An 18,205-nucleotide genomic window follows, 5' to 3' on the forward strand; every position below is an offset into this window, starting at 1 on the left:
GTAGGAAGTCCTGGTTTGGGTTCAATGGTAATTCCCCGTATCGTCATTCTGGGTCCTTTTCAGTTAGAAAAACAGACACGCGTCTGCACTGACAGCACTGTGCTTGCTGCATCCAGGACCCTCGCTCTCCAGAGCCTTCCTTCTCAGGGAGGGAGGCCCGACGTGCTCAGAAGTCATCGCTACTTACATGGGGACAGGACAGATTGATTTTGGCTGGACTTGTGGAGCAAGATTGATGAAGATTAATGAAGGTGGTAACTTTTGAGTGGAACCTTGTCTGTTTAGAGGACAAGAGTGATTTCAACTGGCAAAGGTGTGCTGTGAGCGTACGTGTGTGTGGGTGTGCGTGCGTGCATGTGTGTGTCTGTTTCTCTTGGGTGTGTGTCTCAGTGTGCCTATGTGTGTGTATGTCTGTGTGTGTGTGTGTGTGTGTGGATGGGGTAGGGAGCAATGCAGTGAGACATGAGAGGATGGCATGTGTTAGGGCTGGAGGGTGAAAGGGCTTGAAGTGGAAGGACCAGTGTGAACACAGGCAGAGGTGGTGACATGCAGCCTGTGTTCATGGAGCTGGGGGTCATGCATGTTGACTGCAGTTGGGAATGTAGACTGGAGAGTGGAGGCCATGAGGCTGGGAGGGGCCCTTGTGCCTGGACTCACCCTTGTATAAAGTGGTATGAAGTGCATTTACTTTCTTTAAAGGACTATGATAGGGGAAAAAAGAATTTAAAACACACATTTCTTGACTCCACTTCCAGAAGGCTAAACAAAATGTGATGGAGCCTATGTTAAATTGAGGTGCCCTGAATGCAGGCTGATGAAACTTAGGTCCCCGACTTCATGGATTATCCCATCAGAGGGAGGTGCCCCCTGTCTATCGGCTGCGGTATCTCAGCTTCAGCCGAGTGTGCTGCGTGCGTCCGTGTCCACGTGCCCAGCACTCGCATGCCTGGTGCCCACGTGCCCTGCGCACACAGGGCCAAGTGGAGACTATTTAGGGAACAGAACCTGAGAGGGCAAAACTTGACCTTGAGTGTGAATGTGGTGGGCGATTTTGACCTTGAGTGTGAATGTGGAGTTAAGACATTTGAATTAGCTAGCATTTAAAAATGGAAACAATTTTTCCGTCTCCTATAGTACCGGTACGCAGTGTTTACCTAGTGAAGAGGAGAGAACACCTCGAGCAAACCTGATTTCTCTCACCTCCACAGGCTTCCTACGGCCCTGCTAGCTCTTGTCTTCTCCGTCAAGTCCAGAGCGTATCTGCTATAGAACCAGGCCTAGCTCCTTACCTGGGCACAGCTGTGTTTGCACATGTCTATCTGGTCACAGTTTTTGGGTCACAACATATTTTCACTTAGCCAAATACAGTACTTCACTTGGCTTTTATAACTCCTTACGAGATACATTTTTGTTGACTGTACCTGCCAAAGCTCAGCAGTTCAGGGTTGTGGATTTCTGACGTAAGTGCACACAAGCAGAAGAGGTTGGTGGTTACGATTGTCCTGGAGTTAATTTGCCTATAAGATAGTGTTGTCCTGTATGTACATAGAGTGCACGTATGACAAGTGTTGTCCCTAGTTGATTCTGCTGGATATGTGAATAATAGAAACCTCCCTCGACTGCTAAGGGCCTGAGGGTTCTTTCTTTGTTCTGCAACACTGAGAACCAGTGATGAGCAAGGGAGGGAGACAGTCCTTGTGCGACAAACACAGCTAAATGTGAAAGTGACACTTCCCACCAGTGTAGTAATGGGGCTAAAACGTGCTCGGATCACTGCAGTGAAAGTAGGATGTTGAGGTTCAGGGGAAGAAGGCCTCGTGGGCGTCAGGACTGGGGCAGGTGCTGGAGGAAGTGGTCGTGATCCGGGCTCTGAAGCACAGGTGGGATGTGGATGGGCCGAAATTGCAGGGATTTCGAAGTGAATGTCACAGACAAAGGCAGGGATGTAAAATGTGCGTGTGCTTGAAAAGGCAGATGGTCCGGTATGGTGGAAACATAGGGTGCACAGAGAGGAAAGAGGAAAATAAAAGGAAGGGTGGGGTCGGATGGGGAAATTTCTAATGTTAGACTCAACAGTATGGATTTCATTCTGTATTGGTGGTGGAGAAATTGCAGTTCCAATCTGGTATGATTGCTACAGTTAGAAATAGAGGTGAGCAGAGGGTGCTAAGTAGATGATTAGGAGAGATGTAGAGTAAAGCCGGTTAAGGGATGTGTTAAAGCAATTTCCCAAAAAACACACAATAGAGTTGAGTTAGGGAAGGAGAGGGGAGAAGAGAAAGGCAGGAGGGTTTAGAAATGGGGAGCTAAGTACACTGCGCAGAGCTGCAGGTCTTTGGGGATGGCCCATGCTCAGGGTCTAGGGTCCCTCTTGTCTCCATGGACCTTTGTTTCAGTATGAGTAATTACTTTTTGCTTTTTAGGAAACACACACACACACACACACACACACACACGTCTGCTTTCCCGGGCTGTCGCACAGCACAAGAAAAGCATTATTCCGATACCATTTGAATGGACTTGAGCCGGATGAAAAAGGCACTTGCTATTTCAGTATTGTTTTTTGTTTGTTTGTTTGTAAACTCAACATTTCAACATCCCGGGTTCCTTTTTCCTCCAGCTCCCCTACCTCAGACTGGGACCCACTGTGCTCACTACAGCACAACTTCTCAGTAATGTTAACAGTTTTGGCGTTCAGAAATGAGGACTATGTCCTGTTCCACAGAGGGCAAGAGAGGATTGCTTTTGGAATACTTTAGAAAGAAAAATGTCAATTTAGGACACCGTTCCCATTGTAGCATTCCTTTTCATTGCTGTGAGACTGTGAAATGAGACAAGTTAATTAGAAAGCCAGGTGATGTGCCATGTAAACACTGGGGGACCTATTTTTAGGTAATATTAATCATCTATAGAACAGAATTTATTATGGAATATTAGTATTAAAGATATTACAAGTGATGCTGTGGCTAGAATAAATCGCTCTGTGACTTTTAAACTGGGGTGTTAACATGCTTTCTTTAAGTTGCCTGTCAAAACATTTTCAAACGAGTACTGGATATTACTCATTTTAAAATATCTAATGCTTGGCTCTCTTTCTTACCCTCAGGACAGGGCTGTTCACTCCGGACATGGCGTTTGAAGCAATAGTCAAAAAACAAATCGTGAAGCTGAAAGGGCCTTCCTTGAAGAGTGTAGATCTGGTGATGCAAGAATTAATCAACACCGTCAAGAAGTGCACCAAAAAAGTAAGCTAGAATTATTGAACTTCCCAACAACTGCCTGTTTGGTTTACCCGTCTTTCCTACCTTGCTGCATGCCTCCCCCCCCCCCCCCCCAACTTTGTTCTAGAAGGTGGTGTGTTTGCTCAAGGGGAGGGGTTGTGAGAAGGACTGAGTGGGACTTGATCTCCTGTTAGTCAGCATACTGTCTCTATTACTCATTCCAAATACGTTGCTTAAACAGGTCAACATCACTTTAGAAGAATTACATGAATGCCCTAAACTAATTTTCCTTTGGTGCACAGATCAGGGTAATTGTTATGGGGAAGGGAATCATTGATTTTGTGTATATTGGTAAGGAAATTCTCCTAAATTTACGTGAATTCCACTTGAACCTGGACATTCTGGGAGGGAGCAGTGTGGTCTAGTAGTTAAGAGCTCAGCTTCTGAGGTCCAGTGACCTAGGTTCAAATCCTGGCTGTGTTACTCACTTCTGTGTGACCTTGAGCGTCATACTTAATCCTTAAAGTTTTGTAATTTCTCCGTGAAATGGGGATGATGATAGTAATGATAATACTACCTCAGTGTGGATTAAATAAGATGATGCCTGAGAACCACAGGGCCCTTAACACATTGGTTAATGACCGTAGTTACTCTCTCAAAGGCGGCTGATCTATAAATGACCATTACTACCTCGTAACATCTATCAAATCTGGGGGACTTCTCACTGAGGAACTTGGCAGAATTGTGCTGGATTCTATCCATTCCATGGGGACAGGAAAGGGGTACCCTGTACTGGAAGATGCAGGAATAGGTTAAAGATGATGTTTAGGGTGGGTAGACCTAGCCCTATGATTGTTAACACTGGTATATTGATCATTTCTTGAAAGATCAACACTGTCGTGAAGTGCACCAAAAAAGTAGTTTTGTTAGTTTTGTTACCTTCCCTTTTTTTATGGTTACTATGAGTCACCTCTCTGGAAATTCAGTGGGGAGCAAGGGAAGGAATGAGAGAGACAGAGAATGTGAATGAATATGAGTTTTGGTCCCCAGTTACTGGCAGAACAACTCAGATGAAGAAGAGATGTAAGTGGTGAAAGAGGAAAGCAGGCTGAAGTCCTAGACGTCAGTGGGAAGAGAGCAAAGGTGTTCCGTGGGCAGCGTGAGGTCCAGAAGAGGCTCTGGGGCTGCAGACCCTGCTCCAGGCCTCTTTCAGTTCCTCCACCATGTTCCCTCGAGTCCTAATCTCTGTTCTCCAGAACAGGAAAAGCCATAGAAGTGAAGGGGCTGAGGAAAGGGAAAGTGCACATGGGGGAGGAAAAAACAGTCTATACCAGCTCTCTATTTGGGAACCTGAAGCCAGTTGATAAATAATATTCCCTGTCCCATCCTTGCCTGCGCCTCAAAATGCGCCCAGTCTTGTCACCTGTCAATGAAACTCTCTTCGTTCGCCTCCTCTTCACTGACTTAGGGAATTAACTGATTCTGCCGTCTCCTTCTGCCACCCGGCCTGTCTCCCTCAGCACAGAGGTCTTCAGCCAAAGGCTCCTCCTCGAGTGCCTGCTCCACCAGCTAAGCTGGCCCCTTCCCAAGAGCCCCTTGTGTTGTGTCCGTCCTCAGACCTGTTTAGCCAGTTGTAGCTCTTATTTTAACTATGTGGTTTAAGTGGAGAGTTAATAAAGTGATCGGATGCAGGAGAGAACGAGTTCTGTTTCTCTGAAAACTCAGCTTTGGAAAGACTTGATAAAGATTACCTACATAAGCTTTGCCATTGACTGGGTCTAGGCGGGACAGGGCTGAAAGGCGTGGGGGAGTGGTACAAACCTAGATGGGCTCTGCATTCAGCTTCTCCTTCCACTTTGAAGAAAGCAAACTGGAACTTGTAGATGAAGGATGTGGTTTATGGGAGACAGAAGACGCACAGTTCCTCTCAGCAGATCCATATGCTGGGGACGGGCTTTGGCCTTACATCAGAAGGTTGGCACATGTGTGCACATTTATGTTTTGAGTTATAGAAAGTGTTTATGGTATGTATGAATCATTTTTTTTTTATCATTTCCCATTGCATCCAACTTGCTGGAAAATCAGCAGTGGGGCCCGATGGCACAGGATGAGACAGCTTGTCCTGGACACTTGGGCTCTGTCCTTTGCTCTCCACCCTTTGAATGGCCTTTTCCATTATGCTCCCTGGATCAGTGGTGGTTGTATATTTGTACTGTCTTCTCAAAACATTTTACAGTTTGCCTTAAATGAAACCTAGCTTTCTCCCCCAGATGACTGTTTACCCTGCAGCTCTCTTCACTGGAGAGCATTTGTTGGCCCAAACCCAAAGGATCTAGGGCCCAGATCATTCATCATTTGCCTACTCCTTGTGTGGCTTCCAAATACTGTGCCTTAACTTTCCTTTAAAAAGTCTTCCATAAGGTCCTTTGGTCTCTGTTTTCTTCCAGGCTACCTGTTTTCTCCTAGTTTTATTTTCTTTCCTGACCATTGTTATCAGTCTGTGTCTGGTCAGAAGAGAGTTGAAACCACACCATGATTTGCATGGGGAATGCTTACTATAAAACAGTATTAACCACAGCAGGGGATGAGTAATGGGGGACTGGCTAGTGAGAAGTTAAGAGAACTACTGAATAGAGGAATAGCTAAGAAGCAGGTGCTAAGGGGCTACCCTCTGGGGGTACCTAGGAAGGAAGACCTTGCCCAGGCCTGAGACCAGGGCCACCAATGTGACTCACTGAATGGTAGAAAAGTTGCTTAGTGTTGTTCCAGCAGAACTTGCTGGAAACTTGCTCTCTGAAGCAAGCCAGGAGGGAAAAGCCATCCATGGAGGTGTCTCAGGGTCTCAGTGGAGGTGCTCTGCTACCAGACTCTTCTGGGGAGGTGGCGGGGGTGCCAGGGAGCGCGAGCCTGCTGCTCGGTGAGCACACCCAAATTTATTCCCTTCCACAAGGTCTCTCTAGGTCCAGGGCTTGCCTAACAAAGCTTCAAGTTGGGCTGGCAGCAAAGGCAAAACATTTAAAGGGCCCAGAGGTTTTTTTTCACAGAGGGGGCAAGGAGGCTGCATTTGGAGCTGAGAAGCATAAGGCGACAAGCAGTGCTCCTGCCTTTAACTTTCTGGTCCATCACTGCAGTTTCACCTGGATTAACTCTGCCGCCTGTTGAAACTGCAGGGCTGCCAGATGTCCCGTTTGCCTTTGTTTCCCTTTCCACCAGGTTGCTGAAGAGCTTGGAGGAATCGCTCAGCAGGTAGATTAGTGCTGTGGTGCATCCACTGCGTTCAGCGTCTCATTAGGTAGCGACTTCCCGTGTGCGCCACAGTAGCGAGGCTAAACTTTTAGCACTCTCTTTAAGCCACTTCGATCCTCACTCTCACCCTTATTTTCAGTAATGATTTTACAGAGAAAGTAGGGCCCATGTATGCAAACATCAGTTTCCTGTCTCATGACCCCCAAACTTACCCGTTTTCCCAGCCCTGCCCCTCCTCTCTGTTGAGGTGGTACCCTGATCAGGGCTGGGCTCCGACCTGTACTCTCACCTCCTTCGGAACTTACTTTTTGATTCTTATATTTCCTGAATCATCACCTTTGGCACATTAAAAAAATGAGCATATAAATATATTTGTGTCTCTCCTAACTTAAAAGCAGTAACAACAATAACAAAAGCCTGCCTGTTGCCCTGTTCCTCTCCTTTTCCTCATGGCCAGTCTTCTTGGGGGAAAAAGTAGTTTATGCTTGCTCTCTTTACTCCCTCACCTCCAGCTAATTCCTTAACCCTCTGGAATTTGAATTCTACACTCCCACCACTCTGCTGAAATAACTGTGGCAGGGTCAGCCAGAGACCCGATTGCCAAATCTAATGGACAACCTCATTCCTGATACTGTATTTCACTCTTTCTGAAGCCGACCCCCCCCCCCCCACGGGTTTTCTTCCATTTCCTTTGATTTATCCATCTTTGCCTGGAGTCCTGCAGAACTAACTCCTGGTTTTCTTCTCCTGTCACTGTCCTTTCTCCTGGCAGAGCACATCTTCCATAGCCCAGCTGCCACTTAAAATATTCTTGATTCCCAAATCTGTACTTCAGCTTGAGCCTCTTTCCCAAGACTGTCTACTCTACAGTCTACTGCAACTACTCTTTTTTCTTAAGACGCCCAACAGTTGTTTTTTTAAACTAAATCAGCCCACTGGCCTCCTCACTGATCTTTCTACCAGTCTGGCCATCCTCAAACTCATTCTCCCACAGCTGTCCAAGTAGCCTTCTGCAATCTCTTCTCCCTGATGTCTCAGAATCACTCATTGGCTCCTCATATCTTGAGAAAGTTTCTTCATTCACAGTTGTGCGTAGTTTCGCCCTCTGTTCTCTGAGTACTTCTCCACCTACACCCATTGTCACTGTCTGCTCGCTCCAGCCATTCTGATTTACACTCTACAGAAATGTTTTTATGCCCGTAGCATTTGCACATGTGGTTCTCTTTGTTTAGAATGTTTCCTTTCCCCTCCTGTCTTCACCTGCCATCTCCTCTTATTTTTTGAGATCCAGCTTAATCATCGTCTTTTCCCCAAAAACCTTCCTGTGGGGCGTCTGAGTCCTCTCCTGGTCCCCATCCTCACTGAGTCTCAAGGCTCCCATCCGCACCCGGTGTTTATTTCATCATAGCATTTATGACACTGTGTTGTGACTTATGTCATTTATTTGTTTAGGTGGATGCTTCTTCTTGCTGATTATGAGCACCTTTTATTTTTCTTTTAATTTTTAAATTTTCATTGAATTTATTGGGGTGACATTGGTTAATAAAATGATATAGGTTTCAGGTGTACAACTCTTTAATACGTTATCTGTATATTGTATTATGTGTTCACCACCCCAAGTCAGGTCTCCTTCCATCACCATTTATCCCCTGTACCCTCTTCTACCTGCCCCACTCCCTTTCCCTCTGATAATCACCATGCTATTGTCTGTGTCTGTGAGTTGTTGTTTTTTATAAGTGCCTTTTTAAACAGAGCTGCATTTTTTATGCATCTTATCCCTGGCACCTAACACAATGACTAACCTTACAGAAGAGGCCTTCTACAAATACTTATTAACAGTTTAGATGTTCAAAGGAGAACCTGATGCTAAAGAAATCTGCACTTGTTTTTTAAAGAATATTATCATCATTCTTTTTAAAATGAAAATTTGAACACAAATACCTTCCTTTTCCTTATTCCCCATTTTGATGTTCTGGTTTTTTGGCCTTATTTTATCTACCTTCAGTTCTTTTACTTCAAAACTGGTCTAATTAAAATCTTTTACAAAACAAAATAATTCTAATTAAAGTTGAGTATGCCAGGACTTTATTACTTGACCCCTTTGCACATGAGCCACAGAAAGGTGACCCTATAACTTATCACCCGATGCAGGACAGTTCTGAAATGGAAAGGAGAGCTATTAACACTTTCTCTGGAAAAACAGGAGTGAACCAAGACTGCCCTGGGCAGTCTAATGTATAGTTAGTTGCTCTAGCTATAGTGCGACTTTATATACAAACCAATAGTATTTTCATTTTCAGGTCCTCGTGTTGAATGTCTTATGTGTAAAATATTTAATTTCTTTTTCTTAAGCCATGTAAACAAACATCAGTGAAAAATATGGGATTTATGTGTGTTCAAATAACAAAGCACAGGGGTAGATTCCAACCCGGAGGGGGGCAGTGTACATGCTTCCTCTGGGCTGTTTCTCACTGTTGTCTCTGGGAGGACAAGACAGGAACAGTTGAGCTTTATGAGCTGTCTGGCTTCACTCCAGGGACATCTCCACTTTGGACTTTTCTGGGCATCTGCTTCCAGCTGCTCTTCCTACCTCCTGTTCTCCAGAGCACCATCACAGGGTGCTGAGGTTCTTTTCAGGAAACACTGAGAGGAACATGTTGTTTCTTCAATCACAGTTTAGCAACTGTGCTGTTTATTGGCCTCTTGGGAAACCACATTCTTGGATCTCCATCATACCAATTAATTGATTTTTGTTTCTCTGCTTAGAAAAAAGAAAAAAAAGCTTTGCAAGGAAGTAAGAAAGATAGTTTAGTTGGCTGTTAGAAATACAGAGAAAGAGTTTTCATTAAAAAGGGCTGTGAGAAGAGATGCTGGCACGTTAGGTGAACAACTACCTGCCCTAAATACACAAAACTAAACAATGACTTGGAAGTCCTGTCCCTGGCTTTCAGGGCTACTGTGAACTTGCCCCCTTTCTATCTCTGAACTCCTCCCACTCTCCCCTCCCCTCCATCTACTCCAGCCGTGCTGGGTTCCTTGTTTCTTCAACAGGTCAGGGGACATGACTGTAGGGCCTTGGCACTTTTCATTCCCAGTGTGGGAAATCCTCTGCCTCGAGATATCTGTGCAGGTGATGCCTTGCTTCCTCCAGGTCTCTGCTCAAATGCCACCCAATCACAGTCTTTCTCCGACTCTTCTATTTACAATTGCGTGTGTGCATGTGTGCGCACACACACATCACTCTTCATCTACTTATCAAACTTTGTTTTTCTTTGTGGTACACATGGCCCCATGAATTATGCAGTATATGCCTGTTATTGCTGGTGGTGGTGGTGGTGGTGGTGGTGGTGGTGGAGAACAGTACAGAGACTTGGGACTGTGAGCTCCATGAGAATAGGGACTTGGTTCATTAAGCTCTTTACTCTGTTCCCAGCCCCTTTAAACAGCCAGGTTTTCAGCAATAACTATTGCATGACTAATCGAAAGAATGAATGAATCACGTCTCATTGACTCTGCAGGTGATGATCAGCTTGGCTGGAGCCGCCACCTGGTTAACTTTCCATGAAAGTTTGTAGGATGAAGGAGAGCGACACAGCACCCTGCTCAGATGGGGTGTTCTTTTAGGTCCGGATAGATCTGCTGTGGTTTTGATTCTGTGCAAAAAGACTGACATTTCACCTCCTTTAACAGCTGCCCAGTCACACAGACTGGGCTGTGCTCTGTGTGTAGTAGATGCCTCCTGTAGTAGGTCATGGTACTCAGGTTTCAAATCAGGCTGATTATTAAAGTGCGAACCTTTTATTGGGTATTATAGGGAATGCAAGCCTGGGATTTGGCTTTTAAGGGACGGGAATATCACCGTTTTGATGTCGATGTTGCCTGTTTTTAAACCCATTTTAAAAATTGAGATGTAATTGACATATAGCATTGTATTAGTTTTAGATGTATAACATAATGATTCGATATTTGTATACATCATGAAATGATCCCCTCAATGGGTCTAGTCAAGATTCATCACCACATATAGTTACAGAATTTTTTTCTTGAGATGAGAAATTTTAGGACCTTCTCTCTTAGCAACTTTTATAGGTACTATACAGTATTATTAGCTATAGTCATCATGGTGTATATCACATCCCCAGGATTTATTTATTTTGTAACTGAAAGCTTATACCTTCAACCCCCTTTACTCATTTGTGCTCCCTGACCCTTCCTGGATTCTGATAAACCACCAATCTGTTCTCTGTATCTATGAGCTCGGTCTTTTTGTTTGTTCGTTTGTTTATTTATAAGTGAGATTATATGGCATTTGTCTTTCTCTGTCTTATTTCACTTAGTGTCCTCAGGGTCCATCCATGTTGTAGAAAATGGCAAGATTTTCTTTTGTTTTAGGGCTGAATAACATTCCAGTAATCTCATCTTTTAAGCCCACAAATCATTAAAGGATTTATGACCTTTGCAATTAATTCTTAATTTATAATTTACCTTGGCTTCTGCTTTCCTCTTTCTGTTTTGATTTTTCTTTGTAACCACGTGTTAGTATGTCTACCAGAGATAAACTTGGGAAGAGATGAAAATCTGTTTATCATCTTCAGCTGTTATTTTGATACAGTGTCGACCCCACCCTGGCCTCCTGTGTGGGTGTTTTCTGAATTACTTAGCAAGGTTACATCTCTTCTGATTACCTTTTAGTTTTACTTTACCTGAGGCTGACCTCATTGGTTTTATCCTTAGAATTTGCTAAATAACATGAGTTCTCACTCCTCTGCTTAAAGAAATGGTATGTGAGGTGTGTGATGGATGCACCTACTGACATACCACATATATTCTACCTTTATATACTGCATCATTTCTCCCACCAATTGTTGAAAATATTTAAGCTTTAGAGGTTTAGGATTTGTCCACTAGGACAAGGAGGGTTAACGGTATTTCCTTCCCTCTGATTGCTTTACCCAAGGCCGCCTGAACGGGACCTGGCTTCCTTTTTGTTCTGTTAGCTTCTCTTAGGTCTTCTAAGACTTCCCATATGCCACCCCTAAAACATAGAACACTTGATAAAATATTTTCACATTTACCCTGGTGCAATTTCTCGACCTCTTTATACTAGAATTGTTTCTCAACTTTGGTCACCTTTGTAAATGCTTCTGTTTTTCCTTTTTTTTTTTTTTTAAATAAAAAACGTGTTGTGCCCAGGTAGGTACTTTTTTCGTGTCCTGAATAAATACAACATTATGTTATATACAACTAAAAGAGTATTGGGGATTTGGGGGCAGGTTTTAATTCACAGAAATGTAATAAAATTATTGTATGCTTTTAGGAGCAGTAAAATCATTATTGCTACTCAGTTTGTAGTGAGTGGCTAACACTGGAAGGTTTATAGCTTTTTGATCAAAACAGAGCCCGTATCTGTAGTTCAGCCAAGCCAATCAACTCAAGTCATGTGCATAAAAAACGTTTGTTCTGGTTTTAGTTTATTTTCTCAGTGATGTGTGCTATGGAACTATGAACAGATGGTTACCTAATGACCTGAGTCTTTGCTTAAGGCATCGAACTAGTTACTCTTGAAGATATGGAAATCTTGCCTGGTCTCATGCCTGTTCCAAGGGAAACCTGATAGCATGGCTCTCATGATCTGATTAATCGATGGTTAATAAATTTAATAAGTGTGTAATTTTTGTTTTATTGGATAGAAATGTCTTTCAAGTGATTTTTTTCCCTCTAGGGAAAAAGTAGTTCATGCTTAAAATTAAAATTTTATATGGAGGTCCCACCAAAATAATTAAACATTACCCTAAAAATCACTGAAAACATTGGATTTTATTAAAACATGTTTTTACATACTTTTTAGAAATTATGGTGCTGCTTTCTCTTAGAATATGTACACTTAATTTTTTTTTCTTAATATTCTATATTTAAAGTTTTGACCCCTAAGTCATATATATTGTATTTTTAAAATCATCTCTTTTTTGCTAAGAATATTCAATGTAATTTGAATAATAAACTATTTAGAAGGAATTTGCCATTTGATAGATTCCTGGCTTTGTCTGGAAGCCTCACTGTCATAATTTATGCATAAAATCTTCTGATGTCTTCTCAGAGCAGGTTTGGCCATTTATTTCTTTGTGTTTTTCTTGCTTTTTATAAACTATTTATTTTTTTGTATTACACTTTATCTGTACAGTCAACCTGCCACATGAGACTGTAAGGTTTTTAATGTCAGGTGCTTTGACGTCAACTGAGCCTACAGTTGGCCTGTAGCAGGGACCCAATGAATGTTTGTTCAGTGAAGAACTGATGTGAAATAAATTTAGAAATATGAAATGATTTTAGCCAGTAGTAAAGCCTTAATTCCTTGATCCTTTACAAATCAATTTACCAGAACATTTAAATAATAAATAGCGGAATAAAGGTCTAAAGATGGTGTCTTCTAGAGCAATCTTTTGGCAGATGTGATTAGAACTTTGATGACTTTGTAAACACATTCTTATAGTTGCAGGCTTTTAATTCAGCATCCTGAACAAAAGAGGTTAAAAATTATAATGATTTAAGTTGAGGAAACTGATTGCACCCTAAGTAAGAGACAGAAGAGAGACAAGGGAATGAACTGCAGTCAAAGTCAGGTATCTTTTAAAACTAAGTAAAGGGTGTACACACTGAGCTAATGAAGCGAGGGGCAGAAAGTCTAATCAGAATTGTTTGAATGTCACTAGGATGTTCCATTGTGTATTATGAAGAACTGGGACTGGAGCATCACATTAGAGAGCCGGCAGTTAAAAACAACATTTTGATTTTACATTCTGCCTGATCCAGCTGCTGTTTACCTTTCTAGCTTTGCCTGAAGACCATCCTCCTCCCTGTCTGTGCTGACCCTCTACTTCTTTCACTATTCATTGTCCCTTCTCCTGCCCCCCAGTGTCCTTGCCACTCCATGTCCCTCCATGTCTTCACCACTCACTGTCCCTGTCCCTCCTCACTGTCCCTGTCCCCCAGTGCCTCCACACATGTTCCTGTGCCTGGCAGGCTCCACTGTCTGACAACCGTTCCTACACAGCTTTCCCTGACTAAGTCCTGCTCTAGATTAGGGCTCTTTAAACATCCTTGTAGCACCCCATTATTTTTCCCCTTTACTTTGAAAACAGCTATAATTCATTCATTCACTTTTGCAAACTAGATTTTGGACAATTACCTGCATAATTTAGGTGGGATGAGTGATTTGCACACATTATTTCTACAGTTTTGCCAAAAACATGTATGCACAAACACATCTGTTGGGGGAGAATTAAAAATAAATGATCTCTGTGGTTCCTGGAATGGATCATCATCAGAGAGTGATAGACAAGACCCTGGGCTCTGGAGTCTGAAGTCTTGGGTTGGAATCCCGAACCCACCAATTTTGAGCTGTTTAGTCTTGGGCAAATTACTTAACCTCTCTGTGCTTTGCTTTTCTGCTGTACAAAATGGGGTTAATAATAGGATCTGTCTTTTCTGATCGTTGTGATTTTTTGAATGAGGTAGTTCACGAGGTGCTTGGCACATAGCCCGAGACATGGTGAGCCCTGCCAGTCATTGTCATCTCTTCATGCTAATTCCTGTCTCCTGCACCTTTGTCCTTTATCAGGTGCTAACTCTGTAGGGCATAGTGCTACATGGTATCTGGGTTTCCGTTTTCTTTGTAGGGACATTTCCTCTCAGGTACTATAGTTACCTCTGATTTAGCTGGCAGATGTGATTTAGCTGTTTACCTTTCTAGCTGCCATTCTCTTACTCTGCCATTCTCTAGAATATTCCACTCCTGCTTCCAGAATTGTGATGTGTGCTCTTCTATAAAATAGCATCATTGATCTCTGCTGCTTTTTTTTTTTGGCGGTCTAACTTTTGGAGTATTAACACTCAGATCTGTTTTTCCTGACAGCTGGCAAACTTCCCTAGACTGTGCGAGGAAACGGAGAGGATCGTGGCTAACCACATTCGGGAGCGGGAAGGGAAGACCAAGGACCAGGTGAGGAGGGGCCTTCCCTGGCGGCCAGGGGCCTCAGGGGGGTGGAAGTTCTCCCCGAGGAGGCCTATTGGCCTCCACCTGGCTGCCACTCCGATGGCAGAAAGAATAGCTGAGAACACAACCACATATGTTTATTTTTACTTATTTATAATTTTATACACATGTTGCTGTACTAACATCTTGCGTATGTTAAGAATATAAACAAATACAAAGACTTTAGAAGGATGCAATTTAAAACGCAGTAATAGGAATTCCATTATTTTTTCTCAGCGCCCTGTAGATCATCATGGGTACCCCTAGCTTGTATACAGCCCACGTTGAAAACCACTAATCCAGATTCAGAGCATGTTTTTTCTTTAAGACAGGGTTTTTTGACTTTTAATCGGCCCACAGATGGGGGCCAAGATAGTCATAAATTCCTAAAATGTTATGCAAAATGTTCAGTGTTCTGATTTTCTTTTTCTGAGGGTAATGGACAAAGCTGTTCATCGGCATACCCAGGGAACCTTTCACTGAAAAATAAAAACTTAAAATAAAAATAAGAACAGGTCCTTTAAACATTGCTAACTATTTTGTAAAAGAATATGTTTTGTAAGGAGCGATCTTGAAATTGTCTTCCAATCCCAGCTGGCTCTGTAAATCCAGAGGATTCTTTTCAAGTGGCGATAACTCATTAAAAAAAGGGAAAGACTCCATGAAGATAAAAGCTTCTAAAACTTAGGTGGATTTTTTTTCTTAGTTATTTATAAGACATTATAATGGGAAACACGAAGCTTTTCAGATGCTCAGCGACACCAGGACACAGCTGTGGGTGTGACAGCAGGGAGAGGGCCCTGGACTTGGGCGTGTGTTCTCCACAGAGTCACAGCTTGTCCTTGTCAAATCCCTCTCAGGACCTGTTTTCTTGTGTACAGCATTGGGGTGTTGGCCTATGTGGTCTCTGAAATCCTCTAGAAGTTAGAATTCCAAGATTTTGTGATTCTCAGGTGAGTTGGAAAGGAGGAGAGAGATAACCGGGGAAGAGGAGGAAGGCAGAATAAAAGAGAGAGAGAGACAGACCATGGAATAGGTGCAGCCGAGGGGGGGTGGAGGTGGAGGGACAGCGCAAAGGGCCGGGGCTGGACGCCTAGCGTGTTGGGATGTTGCTGAATGACTCCGGCAGCAACCTGCTCTCTGCCTGAGCTATGGATTCATTGCCCAAGTTAATTAACCGTTATTCATAGTTTTCACTTGTTTTCCAACTTTGACACCCCTGGAGAGCCAAAAGTGGAGCAAATAGGCGTCGTGACTTAGGGATAAACAAATCAGTGTTAGCTCATGAACCAGTGAAACAAGCCCAGATATGTCACCCAAGGCCCGAAGCTCCCCCACACCTCGTATCAGGGGTGCTGCCTGACCAAGAAGACTAAAGTTCTAGTATCAGTGGCACTCCTGACCTTGAGTAAATCGATAACCATTTTAATTTAGTGTCTTCATTCTAGAAAATTTAAATGATAACATATCCTACGTAGCTCCTCCCTAAGAAAACAATCTGGAGGGCAAAGTAGCTTCATTATCATCGTTGTGTTCATATCCAAGTGAGTTGTTAACGCCTTCCTGTTTCATGGAACGTTGTTCAGACCGTGGGCTCCGGGTCCCCACGGCCTGAGTTCAAATCCAGCCCTCCCACTTACTTTCTGTGTAAACCAGCACAATAAGGGGGAACCTTCACACATTGGTTTCCTCACCTTCAAGTGAGATCATGACAGTAGTTAACTCGCAGGCATTTTGTGAGGACGAGACTCAGTAACCCAAACGTGGTTGCAGCTCCCCATTCCTTTTAGTTGTTTTTCCCGAAGAGCTGTGACACAGAGCAGGCATGAGGAAGAATGACCTTTCCTCCTTTCAAGAGAACCTGTCTTTCATCTGCAACTCTGATGTGCTGATTAATCAACTTCCCAAGAAGGAGATGAGATGGGGCAGGTGTCTCCTCCTAAGTGACCCTCTCAGGTGGGGTGGCCTAAGGAAGCTGGTACTTGCCACCTCTAGCATGGACCTGTGTGGAAACGTGCTTGATTTGAGCCGTGCGAACGTGTCTGCTTGCACAGCTTTCACATCTGCGTTCTGCATGTTGTGCTGCCTTGGGCCACGTGCTGCTTCTGAAGTCGCCAGCCGAGTGACCAATATCCTCAGGCCTGTTTGGAGGTGTTCTTGCAAGGTTTTTTTAAAAAAATAGAATTATTACAGACGTCTACTCTGGAAGCTTTGTGGGAGGAAAAATTCTTTAAAATTAAAAATATGGAAACTCATAAATCAGTCTGTGAATTTTTTTTCTAAAACAAAGGGCTTTTGAGTATCTGTGTGCGCCTGCGATTATTCCAGGTGCTCCCAAGCATGAGATTACGTGTTGAAGTGGGCAGCTTTGTGGGCGACGGCTGCCCCAGGGGTAGCTTTACTTTTCTTCAACCCCATGCTCAATATCTAGGGGTGAGAAAGGCACTGAGAAACCCTGAGAGAGAAAAAATGAGAAAAAATGTACTCTTTTCATCCCCCATATGTGACCTGGCTCTTTTCCTAGGATGAACACAGACTCCCAGTTTCCAGGAATATGAATGAGAACAGCCATAGTTTTTATTTTTTCCACTTTTTTTTTCCTACACTGCAGTCCAAGTTAATGTGCAAGAACATCCAAGACATTCCTGACAGCCCTTGGCAGTGCTGAGCATTATGTAGATATTTTGCTCTTTATGTTGGTAACAATTGACTTGTGCTCCAATGTGATGGTTTATTCATGCACACTCCTGGCCAAGTGGGTTTGGGAGTCTAACAGGACTTGGGTTTAGTATAGGGACAGTAGAGGCACTACCACAGATAACCCAGTAAAGATCATTCTTCCAAATGCTTCAGTTTCTTCATTAACAGGAGAAGCCAAACTGTCTGATGACAGGCAACTTTTTCATGCAAGTGTGATGTTATTGGCCCAATAGCCCTGACTTTATGTTTGGGAGTGAGGATGGGTTTGGGGTGACCCACTTACTCCTTTTGGAACGTCCTCTTGGGACTCACAGCAAGATTTGGTGAGATGACTGGTTGAGATTCCCCACAAAAGCAGAGCCTCAGAGCCCACAGCGGTGGGTAGTGCATGAGAAACCATGGGCCTCAGACTAATTATATGGGAATAAATTGTGCCCTTGAAAACAAGCTGTTGTTCAGAGCTTGGGGATAGTTATAAAATTTACAGCCACAAGGATTTATTGGACACCTGCCATGGGTATTGTGCTAGGTTCTGGGGATCAAGTGGTGAGCAAGACACATGTAATCTCAGCTTCCATGAAGCTGATGGTCCCACAGGGATGAAAAACAGCAAACAGAATAGACAAGTGATTGATTATATTGGTGCCAAACACCACAAATACAAAGTGTAGGGTGCAGTATATGTAAAATATGACACATAGGCTACACGAGAGTAATGACACGATCCAACCTGGTGTTGGACCAGGGTGTGGGGTGAGGATCACGGAAGATGTCTTCCCTAAGGACGTTCCCATGGGGCAGCAAGTTCATGACATAGTTGATGAACTTGACCATGATTGCTCAGATGCGCTCCAGTGTCACCTTGAGCGAGGCAGCATGAGACTACTCATCAAGGTCATTTAAAGTTCATTCAACAAAGTCCAAGTGTGAGAGCTCTGGAGGTACACAGGCAGGGATTCTTAAGTGGTTTTCCCCATCAACAAACCTCAGCTTTCTGGGAAGATGG

General features: G+C 43.4%; 1 protein-coding gene across 6 annotated transcripts in view; it reads left to right on the top strand.

The window, feature by feature from the left end:
- The window catches only part of DNM3 (dynamin 3), a 352,871-nt gene that overhangs the window by 104,252 nt on the left and 230,414 nt on the right, over positions 1–18,205 (top strand). For all 6 annotated transcript variants that reach the window (XM_081120434.1, XM_081120436.1, XM_081120431.1 and 3 more), the window contains exons 10-11: positions 3,107–3,245; positions 14,380–14,466. In XM_081120434.1, the coding sequence (XP_080976560.1) occupies positions 3,107–3,245; positions 14,380–14,466 (226 nt within the window). The remainder of the gene's footprint in view (positions 1–3,106; positions 3,246–14,379; positions 14,467–18,205) is intronic.

Source organism: Miniopterus schreibersii, assembly GCF_964146895.1.
Source record: "Miniopterus schreibersii genome assembly, chromosome: 19".
NCBI classification, from domain to species: Eukaryota; Metazoa; Chordata; class Mammalia; order Chiroptera; family Miniopteridae; genus Miniopterus; species Miniopterus schreibersii.